This window comes from Gambusia affinis, linkage group LG13, assembly GCF_019740435.1.
Source record: "Gambusia affinis linkage group LG13, SWU_Gaff_1.0, whole genome shotgun sequence".
Classification (NCBI taxonomy): Eukaryota; Metazoa; Chordata; class Actinopteri; order Cyprinodontiformes; family Poeciliidae; genus Gambusia; species Gambusia affinis.
Window position 1 is genome coordinate 25,517,242 of NC_057880.1, and position 17,979 is coordinate 25,535,220.

Below are 17,979 nucleotides of genomic sequence, written 5' to 3' on the forward strand. Positions count from 1 at the left end.
TTGTTATTTTGATCTGTAAAATGTCAAAATTTCCACCTAACTTTAGAATTTGTTTTTGTTTTTTCTTACTTGTATAAATTATTTCCACTTTAGACCTTACCAAAATTTCCAGTCAAATTTACATTTTTGTCCATCTGATTATGTACATTTTAGACATTAACTGATGATTCTATCAGTTACTCAGTACTTAACTAGACTTTCTACCAAATACTTCTTACTCTTACATAAAATATGTTGAAGTAGTTCTACTCTTACTCGAGTAATATTTTCGGGTACTCTGCCATTCTTTGTGGGTCGTGCATGAAGGGCGGTTTATGACCATCTGCGAAGGTCTTTCAAGATCTACCATAGAATCTGCGTTTATGTTGCTGCTAGTTTATGATGCCATGTTCTGCTTTTAAATGCACAGATATATTCTGCTCAGACGCTACAGGTGATGTTGGAACGCAGCCGGCGGCGTTTTCATCTCAAACGCCAACATGTGCTCCGGCCTTGCACCGTAATATATGAACATGTTTGACTTATTGTCAAATTAAGGAAGAGTGTCACGACCCGGGTTGTTTATCTGCTTGTTATTCCACTCAATTCAACCTGACACTGCTAACCACAACAGATCATAAAGTATTCCCCAAAAAGGAATGCGCGCGCTGACGTGACGGGATAAATCATCGACGCCTGGAAGACGACCAGCAGCTAAACGCTCCGACCGAGGCTTTATCAGATCTCATCCTGCCAAGTTGTAAACAATATTCAGCTGAGATCCCTGCGGCTTTCCCTGTCAGCCATTGACCCAAATAAATACTCTACATGCAATTTTTCCATGTAAAAAATCTGCAAAGGGAAGCTATAGTTTGATAATAATCTTTTAAATAAGTACTGAGGAGCTAAATTGAGGTCATAATGTTTGTTCTGAGAAAAAAAGCTTCAATTTGAAAAAAGACAGAATTGAACCGGCAAAAAAATATTGGAAACTAAACAAATGTTGAAAACTACTTTTCAGATTCAAGGTCTTTTTCAGTTTTAAAAAAACTGAAACTAGAGTTTAGCTACATTTTGGCCCCAATATAGCTCCATACAGTAGAATAATCAGAAGCACTTTATAATAATGACACCTTATTTCTCTTATGTGATCATTTTAATGATCTTAGCATTTTTATATCCGGCTTGCGGTACATTATACATCTCGGGGTGAAACTGCAGGAATTTTAAAGGGACAGCATCATGTAAAGTCAACTTTTTTTTAGCTTTCCATCATGTTATAAATTATTTTCTCACCAAAAACTAACATGGAGTGTTGCCTTGATTCTTTCATGCTTGTTTAAGAAATCCTTTAGTCTCCATGGCAACTACTCAGCTGTGCAAAATGCCTGGTTGGACCTAGCTCCGCCTTCGAGGTGCAGCTCCTCCCCCACTCAGCTCCTTACGACTAGCCAGCAGCAACTAGCAAACATCTCCTCAGCTCATTACAGGAGTCACTTTTCAGTGAAGCTCTGTTAAAAACATTGTTAAAGGGTTAATAGAGGAGCCATGTTGTGACGACTTTCTGAAGGCAGAGTTTTAGAAAGAAACTCTGCTTTCAGCAGCTTCTTAAAGAGACAGAGGCTCAATTTCAAGGCGTTAAATTATACAGCATTTTTATAACAACGTGACTGTGGAAAATACAGCTAAACGAAGAGGAGAATGAGCTCCATATGCAGCTTTTTTTGCATGCTAAAGATAAAATAAAGAGTCTGTGATATACAGCCAACACTGTGGAACATCTGCCTCTTTTATAGTTGCTTAAAAAGTGACATTGTACTCTAATATCCACCCAACGTTAACAGTGGACGTTAAACATGTGGGCCAAGAGCCACAGAAGTATTAAATATTATCGCACACAGCCTAATATTTCACTAACCCTGAGCGTTTCATTCAGAGATGTACTCGAGATAAAAAGCTATAATCTGAGCCTGATGGATGGCCCAGGCAGAGCCGCGGGCCAGCACTGTGTGCACAAACTGCAGCGGAACGATAAAACCAACATGGAGCAGGTGTGTTTGGTTAAGATGCACTTGTCAAGTGGGGTGACGAGCATGTCTGTGTTCATTCAGCCGAACCCTCTTATCTGCACCTCCATGTCCCACTCAAGAGACAAAAGGCACTTGGCCATGTTTGTATGATTTACCTCTCCTCATGTAGCTGCGCCCGCACACACATGAAGCTGTTCCTCACAGGCTGCGTTTATTTATACTCTTTTATTACTGTCTGTCTGCGAAACATACAAGAGCATCTCAATAAATTAGAATATTGCTGAAAAGTTAATTTATTTCAGTAATCCAGTTTGAAAGTGAACATTATATATTCTAAAGCAGGGGTCCCCAAAGTGGGTTCTGGAGGGCCGGCATCCTGCATGTTTTAGTTCTCTCCCTGGTTTAACGCACCTGGATCAAATGATGGCTCGTTAGAAGGCCTAAGAAGAACACTGACATGCTGAAAAGGTTGTTGGTGCCACCAGGGAGAGAACTAAAACATGCAGGATGCCGACCCTCCAAGACCCACTTTGGGGACCCCTGTTCGTTCATTACACAGAGAGTGATATATCTGAGATGAAGATTAACTAGTTACTTTTACTCAGTTACATTTACTGGAGTAACTATGTTGCAAAAATTTTCTTTTACTTGAGTAAGTTATGAAATATAGCTATTGGAGTGAGATTTCAGGCTGCACAGTGGTGCAGTTGGTCCTGGGTTCGATTCCCGGCCCGGGGTCTTTCTGCATGGAGTTTGCATGTTCTCCCTGTGCATGGTGGGTTCTCTCCGGGTTCTCCGGCTTCCTCCCACAGTCCAAAAACATGACTGTCAGGTTAATTGGTCTCTCTAAATTCTCCCTAAGTGTGTGTGTGAATGGTTGTATGTCTCTGTGTTGCCCCTGCGAAAGACTGGTGACCTGATTTTATTTTTTGTTACTTACATAAATCCTATGTAGTACTCCATCTTTCTGACTAAGTGAATTTTGGGGCTTTATTATCTGTAAAGAATATATATAAAAAACCCACAAATAAATACTCATGATGGCGTATTAGGGCCAATGTAGACAGCAGTAATTTCTGCCAAAATTTGCTGGAGTATTACTAGAAAAAAAGGAAACGTTAAGATTATTCTCAGAAATTTTCTAGCAAAAAATATGGAAATTTCTGAGTTTAATAAAAAAGATTATTCATCTGTGTTTAATAAAAAAAATAAATAAAATATAACAAAAAGTTTTAGTACTGTGGAATTTGATTAAAATTCTACAGTATTATGTTGTAAAGTATTTATTTTTCAACTAAATAACCCGTCCAGGCGACTGACCTTTTTACCGGCATGAAAAGGAAGTGACGTCAGAGCAGGAAGTGAAGCCCGTCTCTGTCCTGACAGCAATGCGCTGCTCCTGCTACAACAACAACTGACATTGGCGGCCGTCTGAGCCGCAGAGAGCAGCGGGTGAATGTATCTGCGGACAGGTCGTGTGTGTGCTGAAGCCCCGGATGTGTGTGTGGCGTCGGCGGAAATGACCCTGAGGTGAGCGGCTTGCTGTTGGGCTGAAGGCGGCTGTGATGCTCGGTTCTCATTAGCAACAAGCTAACATTACCTTGCTGCTGCCCAACTATATCTAACCACGATAAATCTGGGTTGAACTTCGTGATTTTGGGATTTGTTAGTTACTTTTAGATGTTTTACCACCGCAGGAGTTTGTTTAAAAAGCTTTGTTTAGACAGTTGTCTTTTAAAGGGATTATCCTGTTGTTTATGTCAGTTATTCGGCTATAAAACGGTTGTAATTCAGATCATGTTTAATTTGTGTTATTTGACAGGAGTTCACAAGCTTCGGAGTAAAATCCTAAATTTGGATGAAAAGGGAATATTAATTATAGTGAGGAGAAAGTTTCTTTCATTTAAGGGATTTGTGCAACTTCAACTGAAATGAGTTAGCAGAAATGACAGTAAATCATAATGTAGTATCTAATTTGTTTAAAAGTAATAACCAGTTGAATAAATTATATTTCCTAAGTCAATTAGGGATCGTTATTTATTCAGAACTAAACTTGCAGTGTGACAAAGCAGTGTGTCATCACAACAAATGAGATTAAAGATACTCAGACAGAAAACAATCACATCCCATATCTGAATCTCATAATCTAAAAAATAAATGCTGTTTTAGATTGAAAAACAATGAAATGGCATTGTTGTAAAATTCTGAAAAAGTATAAAATTGTAAGCTCTGATGGCTTGATTAATGTTTCTTTGTAAACTTAAATGTGAAAATAACCTCGCCCCAGAGTTTAACAGTCAGATGATCTCAAAGCATGAGTCAGAACAATAAAACAGAGAAGTTAAATACCATTTAGATCTTTGTTTCTCATTTATAGGACACCAGATTTGGCAGAAAAGTCAAACAATTGATCAGTATCAAAACTACACTGCTCAGCCTTTTATTTATTGTTTTCATTTCTTCATCTATCAAACATTTATTTTAAAAAAAACATGTCATTTTTTTTATAAATCTGATCTGAAATCAGTCCTTCACTTAGTTTCTGTTTTCTCATAATTGTGCAATATATCTCCTTACGTTGACGAATAACTGATTACAGACAGTTCTTCTCTATTGGATTTGTGTTTGTTATCAATGAAGCTTGTGCTTAATTAACACACATTTTGCTTTGTAGCTCAAGTTGTGTTATGTGTGTCATCAAGATTAAAATAGAAAAACCTTTTTATTATGTATAAAGTATCGACAAACAGCATATTCTGTGATTTGAGTTTGGTAGATATCAGAATATCTGACGTATAAACTCTGATAATCTCATAAACCCTTTCAGTCCAATTCAAAGCTACTGTCTGTGTCAAGAAGAATATCATTTTGTATGGTCAGTATTTATAAGATTTGATTGACAGACATTTAGAAAAACTTGTCTATTTTTAGGCTTAAATATTTACTACTGCCATTAAGTAATTTAATTTTTGGAAATTTAGAATTTTCTTTTCACCAATGAAATGGAAAATTCCCATATTTTTGATAAGCGTGTTTTTTTTTGTGTGGTTTTTTTATTTTTATTTTTTACAGATTGTATTTATTTCAACTTTGAATTCAAGATAACCGACAGAAGGAATGATAGAAATGAATCCTATTTTTTTTTAGTTGTAATTTGTGTTGTTTATAAGGAAAACAATTTTTAAATTAAATTTAGCATAAAGACATGAGATTTTAAGCCATGTCGCCCAGCTTTATTAATGACTCCTTGTAACTGATTGTTTACATCTGAAAATTTCACTCTTTTCAAAATACTGGAGAGCAAAAAGACTCTTTACAAGCCAAAGATTCTTTTACATTCCATCCGTAGCAGCTGTTGGGAGAACAAACCCGTTAATTAAATGTAACTTGAGATGTAGGTATTAATTGAGTGCACTGTGCCACAGCAAAGGAAATAATAATGCAAAAAACCCATTAAATAACAAATCAAAGCCACTCGTATTGTTCTTATTTAGACGTGTTGCCACAGCAACTGACGTCACTAACTTATCAAGATTCAACACCAAAATACACTCAAACATTTTCCACACAGAACATTCAGTCTGTTACAGTTTTGTGCTTTCAGGCTTGATGTTTATTTTGCGATTATTAATAGTTGATCGCTGTGGTAGATCAGCTAGCGCTGCTAGTGGCTAAACTAACACAAAGGTGGATGATTGGCTAATTTAAACACCTAGTCTACTGATAATCTGTCAGAGTTGGTGTTTAGGTCACCTTTTTAAAAAAATTTTTTTACTGGATTAAAATTCACGAAATTCCACATCATATCTACATGTTAAGGTTGTCAAAGTCAAGCTAGCACAGCTGAACTGCTTCCCTCTCCCTCACTATTTTTTTCTTAATTAAAACTTTTTTCTTACCTTATCTAGTTGTTGTAGTGTTGACAATTGGTAATAAAGCACTGTGTCCCTTTTTCTTTCATATATCAGACATACATTTAAGATTTAATGCATTTTTTTACAACTTAATAGCTAAAGTCAATGCTGGTCATCGGCTTTTTGTCTCCTGCAGTGAGCTGGGGGTGGGATCTTACCCACATGACGCCATGCTGCTTTGGTTTAATACATTACAGCCTTAGAAGTTTTTAAATTTGGCTAAAAATATTAACAGACCTATTAGGTGATGTTTTCTGAGTCATTTTGGTTCTGTGAAATGTTCTGATGCTGCTCCGCTTCTGTCTGTTGCAGATGACTCAGCAGTGGCTTGGACATCGATGATTCAACAGAAGATGAGGCGTGCTCTGTTTGTCCGACTCGTCATTGCTTGTTAACATAGCTACATAAACCACACTGACATGGACACTACGCTATAGGAAATCATGCTTTTTGCAAACTGAAGTCACTAAAATACTTTTTTGTCTAAATTATTATTATTATTATTATTATTATTATTATTATTATTATTATTATTATTATTATTATTATTATTATTATTATTATTATTATTATATTATTTTGAATGGGTTTTTGCTAGTTTTCTGTGATAAAATGTCCCTGGCTGAGCAGTCTCAGAAGTGGTTTCCAACCCATGTCCAAGCCACCGTTCTTCAGGCGTCTGGTTTACAGCCCAAAGGCAAAAATGGCACCAACGATGCCTACACCATCATCCAGCTGGGGAAGGAGAAGTACTCCACGTCAGTGGCGGAGAAGACGGCCGACCCCGTCTGGAAGGAGGAGGCGTCCTTTGAGCTGCCCGGTCTGCTTCTGGAGGGGAACCCCGAAGTGTACGTGCTGTCGCTCACAGTGATGCACCGCTCATTGGTGGGGATGGACAAATTCCTGGGCCAGAAGACGATCAACCTCAACGAAATGTTTGATAACAAGCAACGAAAGAAAACCGAGTGAGTACGACTTCTGAAGTTGAAATGTTGAAATGCTGCTGGAGGATTCAGACGAAACCAAGCGATACAAGACTTTTTTAAACAATCAGTACCAGAATCAACTCAACTGTACCGTCTGGGGTCGTCTTGTGTTCTGTGGCCCCAGAGTGCCAGTTTATAAAAATTACAGGTTGTTTTTATTTTTTGAGCACAGTTTGTTAAAATGTATAAAACCCTTAAGGGGGGTATAGTAGAATCAAGTAGATGATGCTGCCGTCAGTTTTTATAAAACTGCTATCGGCCAATTGCAGCTACGTTATTTCATCACTTGAGGCGACTTGTGGCACCAGAAGTATTGAACAGAGTGACTGGAATTGATTTTCCAGTTCATACAGAATAGATGAAACCAAAGAAAAGCTTTGTTGTGTTTACTTATTGTTTAAATGGAGGAGTCGACAGTCTACCTTGTTAAAAATAGAAAGTAATGACTTCATTAGACTGTAAGAAACGACTCCGCCTTGATCTGCTGGAGCTGCAGAGATTCGAACCTTTCAGTCAATCATCCCAGAAGATTTGCACTTGACTCATCCTGCGTTACAACAAGCGACGAAACGGAGCTGAAAGATGTCAAAGGAAGCTGGGAGAAGTTACTCTGCTTCTTCAAACGGTTCTCTAAAAACAAAGCAGTAAAATCTTCAGTAAAATACGTCGGTTAAATCTTGAGCCTCTAACGTTGGGGATGGATTTTTTAGGTCTGATCTAAACCTTAGTGCAGATTTCCTGTCTAGATGTGAAACAGGAGGAAGTTGAAAAGCTTCAGATCACAGCAGGTGAAGCAGATTAATTTTATCGTTCTGTCAGTGGTTTTTATCACTGTGGAGAAAAAGTTTGATCAGTTAATCTGCTTCATTAATGTGTGATGATCTGGATTGTTTATTCAACTTTGAATATTAATTAACCTACATAAAAACTAAATGTAACCGATGTTACATTTAAAGATTGATGGATAATGACGGAATATTTTTGACGCCATCAGTCAAAATGACGGACAAGAAAAAAGTCTAGAGCGAAATCTGCGTGGATCTTCTTTTAACTCCTGGTTTCTGATGTTTTTAGTTCATTTTTTGTGAGAAGAAACGCGCCGATGTTTCTCCTCCAGTCACAAGGCCTCAGCCTGAACTAAATCAGTTTCTGAGTCACATTCGCCGCTTGTGTTAAAGCTATTTCAGACTTCCCCGCCTGTTTTATTCCGTCCTTTAATAAGTTCATGACCCCGCTACTTTTCACCATGTGGCATAAACTCAGTCACTTTGCCTTTTATATTCGTCACACACTTGTTTTACAGCTCCGTCTTATTTTAAACATCTGTTTAAAGTCGTTTATAGCTCAGCTAGTTTTTAGCAGCAGTTGGTGGTTTTAACTTCTGTTCCACCTCTGTGACAGTTGATTGCCCATTGTTTAGAGATTATATGTCGCCTAATACAGTTGTCAGTGATTCACTTGGAGGCCCAATTGAAACAAGCGGAGCTGGACAAACATGTTTAGGTAGTCACTCCCAGTGGAGCCATTTTTTTGTTTTTGTGTGAAAAAATGCAGCCGTGTTTGTTCTCTGCAGCCTGAAGCGCTGCCGCTTGTTGAGTTTCAGCTTTCAGAGCCTGAAAACGTCCTCTGGGTTTTTCTGCTGCTGGTTGAGAAATACTTTGATTAGCAGGTCAAAAACTGAAAGAGTTGTTTCCTAAACATTTTTTAGTCACCTTATAGTTTTATGTTCTGTAAAAAACTAAAACAGTTTAACATCAGATGTTTTGATGCAGATTCTGCTTCTTTCTTTGTTTCTATCTCTTTTTTTATTTCAGTCTCCTTTTTTGTCTATTTTTACCTTTCTTACTGTTTATCTCTTTTTGTCTTTCTTTATTTTTCTTTTTTTCTGTCTCTTGTGTCGTCTCTTTCTTAGACAGCGGCTCTGATTCCCTCCAGGATGTTAGCGCTAGCGTAGCGTGTTAGTTTTGTTTGTATTTACCCAGAATGCCCTGGGCTGTAGTCCGCTATGTGCTTTTGGAACGTTCTCCGATCCGCTTGGCGTTCACATACGCAAACCAGAGTTCATTTCAACCAAACCCAGACTGAGGTCTTCAGGCGGATCAGAGGTCAGTGTTTTGGTCCAGATGAACCGGACTTTCTAGACAAATCAGACTTCTCAAGGAATTTTTCTAATTTAAGCGAAGTTTAAGCCAACAGATGGGTCCAGAATTAACGTCTTAACGGGCAGAACTTGATGAGTTAATCTGTGCTCACTCAACCAGAGGATGAAGGTCTGACATCATCTTCCTCGCTCTGCGGGACTGGATCTGCTGTTAATTAGATCACCGCCTGTCCCATCATGGAAAGACATTAGCACACTTCCTCCCCGTCCATCAGTAGCCAGAATCACGAAATGTTACAATCAGTGTTCCTGGCTGGTATTTATTTAGGTGTCTGTAGTGATGCACCTCCAGGCTCTGCAGCTTTTCAGCAGCGGTTCTGTAACGATCCCCGTCGGTACCACGGCTCCACACGCCGGGCCTGTGGTCGGCCCGGCCGCCTCGAACCCGACACACCGAGGAACAAAAACGCGGCTTGGTATCCGTTAATTCTCGTCCGCCTGTGTTTGTTGTCTGTGACGAGTTTGGAGATCTGAGACCCTGAGGTGGTGGCAGCACCATGCTGTGGGTGGGAACCACACCCAATCAAGGTTTAAATAGTTTTAGGGTTTGTTGTTATTGGCTAGTTGGTACCACTTTACAATGATTCTCCCCTTATAGATGACTAATAAATAATTTGTTATCCATTCATCTATAAAAACTTTATAAATCATTAATAACTGTTTATTATGCATTAATTAAGGCTGAGAAGAAAACATAAGCATGTTTACAAATGCTTATTGAGTGAAATACTTTGTATAACAACGCTAGATAAGATATATAGGTGAACAGTAGATTTTGCCTCCTTCTCACTCTTAATTAATGCATAATAAACAGTTATTACTGATTTATAAAGTGTTTATATGTAAATAAACAACATATCAAGCACAGATAAAAAATATTTTTTTAGGATCGGTGAATGGTTTAAAAAGGAGTTTAATTATTTGTTTTAATTTATTTCTAAAATGATAAAAAATAAGTTTTATTGCTTAAATTAAAAACCTGCATAATGTGCCCATTTTTAAATTTGATTATCAAAATGATTGATTTCTTAAATAATCTTGTAGACTTGATACAAAAAGATTAACTTATCTCTTTGTACCTTGAAGGTTTTTAGTTTTTCCTGCTCTAAGAAAAGACAGGAAAATATTAAATTGTGAAATTATTAAATATTGAGGATTAACTCACTTTTTTCTCACTTTCTTTCATCCTAACATTTCTTCCAGGACTGTAATGTTGCACACATTTAAACTGCGATGACATTTACGGCTTTAAATATTAGCTCTACTGTAAAATGTGACACATTCATATAGAAAACAGACAGAAAACCTTTCTAAACGGCGGTTTCGTCCTGAGGCGTGCTAATGAACAAGGATACGTCTCATTAGCATGGATGAACTCCTGTGCTGCCCTGTCATGCGGCTTTGCAGTTTCCCACTTGCTTGTCGTTGCATTTCTGAACAAAGGCCAGATTTGTGCAAATGCCACACTTTTTCCACTCCCAGTGAAGGCAAAAAAAAAAATCCCATTATTTCCAGTTGAAAAAGCAGAAGGGTTAAACAAATAGGAGCCTGGAATGGCCTTTTATTATTCTTCAGGAGGCTATTTCTTCTGTTCGAATTTCAAAGAATAATGTTTATCCTTTTAAAAGATAAATGCGCCTCTCGGTTGTGTCAAAAAAAAAAAAAGTTGAAGTGATTTAACCTTTTGGATTATTCAGCTCAAATTAGGCTTTTCATTTGTGTCTATTAAGGAGTAGAGGAAGCGTATTATTCCATTTATTGTGTTGTTTGGTCGCATAAAGACTTGTACCACATTCTTATTTTGTCTGCACGTCTCCCTGAATTATGTGTGATCAACTGAAAGGATTTGTTGTTGGAGCTGCACTGCGTTAATCCCGCGCCTTTTCTGTAAATTCTGTCACTGAATTTGCTGAGCTTAAGCTTCTCGCTCTCCGACTGCAGCTGGTTCTCCTTGGAGTCCAAGCCGGGGAAGAAGAAGAAGGACCGGGGTCGGATCGAGGTCAGCATCCAGTTCATGAGGAACAACATGACGGCCAGCATGTTCGACCTCTCCATGAAGGAGAAGCCGCGCTCGCCTTTCTCCAAGCTGAAGAACAAGGTGAAAGGTCGTAAAAATGACGGCGGGGGTAGCTACGGCGACACGTCTTCGGCCATCTTGCCCCGCTCTGTCGTTTGCGACTTGGAGTCGAGCGGCCGGCCGGCGGCGGCGGAGACGAAGCCGGAACCGAAGGCGAAGCGGCCGCTGCTGTCCGGGGCCCAGAAGCTGTCAGCGGCCCACTCCATGTCCGACCTCATCGGGAACCACTTCCGACCCAAACTGGACTCCATGAACTCCATCGAAGAGAGCGGTGAGCAGCCTGGGGTCAACAATTAGTGCTGCAGAGCTTAAATGCTGACATGTCTGGAAAAATGCTGCTGGGGAAGATTAAATTTACATCATGCTAACACTACATTACATTGGTGTTTGGGAAACAACCAATCCTGAAGCACCTTTCATTTTGCTGCCTGCTGATTGGCTGAAATGAGACTGTAAATGTTAGCTTCTATGGTAAAGCCAAGATGGCTTCCTCAGTGCGTATTAATGCACAATGAGGCCACCACTAATATAATGTGACAAATCTATTGTAAAATTCAAGAACAGCAAAGAAAAAATGGCAAATTTGTTACTAAAGAAAACGTTACTGTAACCTTGTAGCCTAAATATGGACTCACTAATATTTTGAGGCACCTTTTCAGTCACACCTGCTGTCCATTTTAGTTACATTTTCCATTAAAGAAACTCAACATTTATCCAAAACTACTGAGAAACAGGTTGGAGGCTGGGAAAAGTAACCATGAAGGCCTTTGGCTTCGGCGTCCAACATCTGGACCGGGCTGAAAAGTCTCCCACAACCTTTTAGGAGGACGTGTTCCAGTCTAATGAAACCAAACTGGAACTTTTTGGGCCACCTTTTCACAGCACACCTTGGGCACAAAAACAGAGAGAACGGCACGTCCTGAGTGAAAGATGCCTCATCTGGAACAAACACTCCAACATGGAGGAATGTAGAGCGTCGTAACGGCGTTGGCTGATTGGAAAGGAGATTTCCTCACAATCTGGTTGCTTTGGAGAACGTTTGCAGACAAAATGTGGGAAACTAGCAGCAAACACCGAGTTATGAATATGAATCAAAAGGTGCTTCAACATAGTTTAAGGTTGTAGAGACTGGATTATAATTATGGGTTGAAAAAAGGTTAATAACTGTTTTAATTTGCTTACATCACCAAAAGTTGGCATTATAACAGAGGCTTAAATGATTGAGATCTTCTTTATGGACAGCTGCGTTTAACATAGGGCTGAAACCAACAATTATTTTAGTAATTGAGAAATCTTTTGATATTTTTTTTTCCCAGACAATCGGATAAAAGAAATGACATTCAACAGATTTTTTTTTTAACCGTCTTGTAAAAGAAAGTCACTTTAAACAACATTAAAACAAAATTAAAATATGCAAATAAACAAAAAAATCAATGAGAAAAAAAAACATTTTATTGTCTAAAATGCAACATGGCATTCTTTAAGCAAATATGAACAATAATTGATTAATTGCATTTAATCCAATTAACCATTTCAGCCCTACACTTACACCTTTGTTGTACATTAGAAAAACATCTAAAGATGCAAAGAAACAAATCAATTCCCTTTTTAAATAAGAAAATATTTTATTACCTAAATTAGTTAATGATTATTTCAATAATCGATGATTAACAATTAATCTGAATAATCGTTTCAATCCAACACTTAAACCTTTTTTATTTTCATTTCATTTCATTTTTAGAAGTGCATCTAAAAATGAAAATAAACAATTAAATCCCTTTCTGGAAAGAAAAAAAATAGGATTGCCTAAATTAGTTAACAATTCTTTTCGTCATTGATTAATCTGATTAATCGTTAAGCACTTCAATCTGCCTTGTTGCTTAAATGTGCTGAAGCTTTTCTTGTACATTAGAAATACATGTAAATAAACAACTAAAAAACTTATTTTTTAAATGAGAAAATAAACATTTATTCCCTAAAATTTAATTTCTTTAGTACATCTGAACAATAATCGATTAGTCATGATTAATCAGATTAATCGTTTTATGCCTTTCTTGTACTTTTGAATAGATTTAACAATGCAAATAAACTAAATTCCTTTGTTAAATAAGAAAATAAACATTTTATTGCCTAAAATGCAACAACATAGCATTCCTTTAGTACATCTGAACAATAATCGATTAATTCGATTAATCATTTCAGCATTAGTTTATTATTAAACTGCGCTGTTTAAAAAGTTATGTTTTCTTGCAGCTGGCCTCTCAGCACAGTGAAGCAGCAGCAGTTTGAGTTTTGAAGTTGTTTTTCCTCTTCCAGGAAGTACAGGTGGCCCTCACCGGCGTTCCCAGAGTGAGGTGCCTGGATACCAGGACGGAGAAGCACACAGTGACCCTTTCACTGATATCAGTGACACCCTGCCACAGAAGTATGCCACGCTCCCACGCAACCGCAACCCGTTTGAGGGCGAGCGGGGGCAGCAGCCGTGGGAGCGGGCGGAGCGGAGGGAGAAAAAGGAGAAGGTCAGCCTGCTGGAACGTGTGACGGGGAAGAAGGAGGGCCGCAGGGCCGGCAACGGGGGCCGATCCGGAAGCTCCGGAGACCTGCGCTCTCCCAACCCGTTCAGCGCCGACGCCGCGGCCGACACCAACCCGTTCAGCTTCAGCTACAAAACCAGGTTGTTGGGCTTCGTTGGAGAGTTGTGGTTTATCTGAGTGGAAGGTGTCATTAGCGGCTCTTTAGAGTAGCAAAGCCCTTTGAGCCGCAGTAATGAGATCCTCTGCTGAGATACAGCGTCCAATTAACCACTTATCTCTGCTGGTCCATCGTCTTCTGCTGCCGCCGCTGCCAGGCGCACCCGTCTGGTCACAGCTGTGTACAAACCTCACAGATGTTTAATTACTTCATCTAATAAGCCTTCTGGCACGGCTCGATTTTATCGATTTGATCAAAGTTTTGAAGATTTAGGTTTTGGAAAATCTCGATTTTTGTTTTTCTACCATTGAACTCCTTTGGTTTCCATAGTTCAGATTGAAGTCGGCACACACAGGGTACGGAAAAAAAAGGATTACACTGAAAAAAATGAAAAACTTTGACACTTTTTTCTCAGAATTTTACTTTAATCTCAGGATTCAAACTTTAATCCAGTTCCCACATCAAAAGTCAGAATTCTTTCTTCTTTTTTTTTTTTCGTAGTGCGGCCATCTTGACTGACAAGTGTGTTTTTAAATTTTGAATTTAGGTCAACAATATGACAAAGTATTAGGGCCAGACTATGATTTTTTTTTAAATTGCAATAATAAATTCATGATATTAGGACAATAAAGTTGTAATTATATGAGAACAAATGAAAATTAGGAATGTTGAGCAACTTGTGAAGCTATACCTCAGTATAAATTTTACAAATAATCGTTAATGCTTAATTTTTTATCACATTTGTATTAAATTGTTGCCAGTAGCAGGACTTTGAAACAATCGTGCACAATTATTCAGAAGGAATGAACTTTAAATCAAGAACAAAACAAATTAATACAAACAAATCTGAAAAAGAAAAAACCTTTAGTAATGAGACCTTTCAGTTCCAGTTCAATAAACAAACAAAAACCCAAAATGTTCAAAAGTTAGACTCCATAATCTATTGACTATTTTTCGTATTATCTAATTAATAATTGGACAACAAAAGGTGTTTCAGGTTCTAGGTAGAGCATATTTACAGACACAAAATATTTTTCATCTGAAAAGAATCAAAATGTTTGTATGAATTGTACAGTTTTAGGTTAAATGCTGCTCTAAATATGTTATTTTTGTTAGTTGATTAATAAACTGCAGTTATAAAAACAATAGAACTTTTTTTTCCCACTTGATTATTAATGTTCCTCTTTATTATTTCAGTGACAACAAGCAGACGGGAAACGAGGACGGCCTCTTTGGGCAGAAGAGGAAGGACATTTTTGGCAAAAAAAATGTAAGCACAACAACAACATTATTGCTAAATTGTCAGCTTCACCTGACAGCGGCTGTCATAAATGATCCCAGTAAATGTGAACTCAGAGTTTCGCTCAACGCAGCAGCAGCAGCTGACACGGATCAGCAAGGCCTTCGAACGCTCAGCCGCGCCGTTTGGCTAATTAGCAGCTGCACCCGTCGGTCAGTGCGTCCGATCGGATCGTCATTGGAAGTGGTGTTAAATTTCAGGGCCGGGCGGTCATTTTCATTCTCTAATTGCGCCACTTTTGTTGTGACAGTGAATGGAAATGACGTGTGTATCCCTTTAAATAGTTACTACATCTGAAGCTCAAGCTAGTTCTTTGGTTTTAAAGTGTCTGGCAGGAAATAACAGAGTACCACGCAGCAGAAGACTCGGGTTGAGGGTTGTGGGGGGAAGGGCAGCTAAAGTGATGCCTAAATGAGAAGGAGAATGCTGATAATGGCTTTCCTCACCTTGCTTTGTGGGTGTTGAGGGCTGTCGGTATCCACACATGCGTCCCCGGTGCGTGCCGCTGCGCCTTCCAGAAATGGCAGCTCCCATTTCCTCTGCTTCAAGGCCCTAATTAACCACACACAGGATGGAAGAGGGGGGGCAGTGAGAGATTTCAAAGAGCTCAGCTTTGAGAATCTAAAAAAATTAGAAACTCATTAGAAACTGTAATGACACAACTGGAGAATGCCAAGTGTGCGCCTTATCTCCTCCTCACTACTGATCGGAGGGAAAAACGGCCATCATTACTTCGCCAGTTCATGGTCATTCCCAGGCCTTTTGTCAGCAGCCAGATTATTACGCTTTGTGTGTGTTAAAAAAAAAAATTCTCCATTTCTGCTGGCTTCAACACTGCAAAAAGGCAAAATCTTAACAAGTATCTTTATTCTACTTTGAGTGTAAATATCTTACTACTCCTGAAATAACAAAAAAGTAACTTTTATTCAAGAAATATGAGCTTGTTTTTACTAAATAATTTATTAATATTGATTATTTCGTACTAGTTATCAGCAGAGATGCACCGATCTAATATTAATATCTGGTGACAATATTGCAGTAATGCTTGGTTCTCTGACTGACGTCATTCTTTATTATTTAATTTACATTATATTTAAAACTCCTAATTGCACTTTCAGATACTGTATGTAACAGTATCTAAAGTCTTCTGTTCTTGAAACCTTCCTCACTTAATCTCGGGGGCAGATATTTAATTTTGGTCGCCATGGCAACACGGCAGCATTGTTTCTGCTGTCGGAGGCGATAAGGCCCAGGTGAGCGGTCCGGCTCCAGGTCGTTGTCTTTGCGTAGCGGTGGAGGCTGGTGGGGAGTGGAGGCTGATAAGGGAGGTATTTTAAACAGGCCGGAGGTTTTCGCTGCTCGGTCCGTCTGTGGGAGGAAGCCCAGCGCCGAGGCGATAAAGTAGTCCCTCATTAAAAACCATTACGCCAGAGCATGATCTGCTTCCCTCAACATTTTATTGGCTGTTTATTAACCAGAACTCTAACAGTCTGGCTGCGTTTAACTCCTCATGAAGGCTCCATGTAGTTTTGACTGAAACTCTGGTCAGTCTGGTTTGATTCCTTTAGAAACACGAATCGTTTTGAAACGTGTCATTGGCTCAAATCTGAGGTCTGCATCCATCACTCAGAAAGGCTACGACTTGAATCCACTCAGAAAAGTCTTCTAAACTGAAACTCTGCAGATTTTACTGCTTATTTTGGCCCAATTTGATAAAACCTAACATTTTATTGAGAATTCACAGAAGACCTTTCGACAGTATGGATAGATGGATGGATTTGCCAGGCCAATAGATGGATTGGTTGATTGATTGGTCCGATGCATGGACAGAACAGACCTGACACATTCGTCTCGTCTCTTGTCTGACAGACATTTTAATTAGTTGTAATCATGTAGAAACATTTTTTAAACCCTTTCCTTGTTTTCCTTTAGGTGGCGCCACCTGACACGGCAGCCAACTACAGCAACCTGACCTTTGACGAGGTCGTCCAGGAACTCATCAAGCAGAAGGAAGTGGTCCGGAAGAAAGACGCGCACATCCGGGAGCTGGAAGACTACATCGACAACCTGCTGGTCCGCGTCATGGAGGAGACGCCCAGCATCCTACGGACTCCCTACGAGCCCAAAAAGAAGGCCGGTAAACTCTCAAAAAAGAAGAGCTAAAAACAAACACTGGAAGAAAAGTCGTTAATAAAGGTTCAGAAGGAGATCGGGGGTCAAGAGTCGATCAAATTCAAGCAGCTTTACTTTAACTTCCTCTTTTAATTTAAGTGTCGGGGTTGCTTTTAATATTTGTTGCTGTACTGAAAGACAAACGATTCATTGATGATTCAAGTCAAGACGTTAGATTGAGCAGGTTTTGGCCTGGATTATTTTAAGCTCTGTAGTAATTTATTGCACACACACACTTGCCATAATCGGCTGCGATGCTTCCAGACTTGTTTACCGGACGTGTTAGCTGTATTTACGTTACTAATGAAGCTGTTTACAATCAATTTCAAACATTTAGACCGGCGGGTCTGTCCTCTACAGATATTCCTAGACTGACTGGAAGATGTTTTCCCAAGAACAAATGTTCATGTTTTTCAATGTTATGAGTTGGAGGGGTTAAAACTTTACTTACTATAAGTGCAATATAATCACTACGGAAACATGTTGCTTTTCAACCTGCTGGTATTTTTCTCGTTTACATTTGAATCGTATGTTTGAGTTAATCTCGCCTCTTCCTGTTGATCCGATTGGTCATTTCCATCAAAGCTCTACCAATGATTGTATTAATGGTACACATGTGGATCTATGCTGCACATATCTTTATTTATGCTGCACAATCCTTTATTTATT

The 17,979-nt window shown here is 38.8% G+C and overlaps 1 protein-coding gene across 1 annotated transcript; it reads left to right on the plus strand.

Moving 5' to 3' along the window:
* Window positions 1-3,352: 3,352 nt before the first annotated feature.
* LOC122842530 (rab11 family-interacting protein 2) lies at window positions 3,353-17,347 on the plus strand. The gene is made up of 6 exons (XM_044136492.1): window positions 3,353-3,539; window positions 6,236-6,888; window positions 11,012-11,418; window positions 13,464-13,821; window positions 15,036-15,108; window positions 17,071-17,347. The coding sequence occupies exons 2-6, from the start codon at window positions 6,536-6,538 to the stop codon at window positions 17,299-17,301; spliced, it is 1,422 nt and encodes a 473-aa protein (XP_043992427.1). The 5' UTR covers window positions 3,353-3,539; window positions 6,236-6,535; the 3' UTR covers window positions 17,302-17,347.
* The last annotated feature ends 632 nt before the right edge of the window (window positions 17,348-17,979 follow it).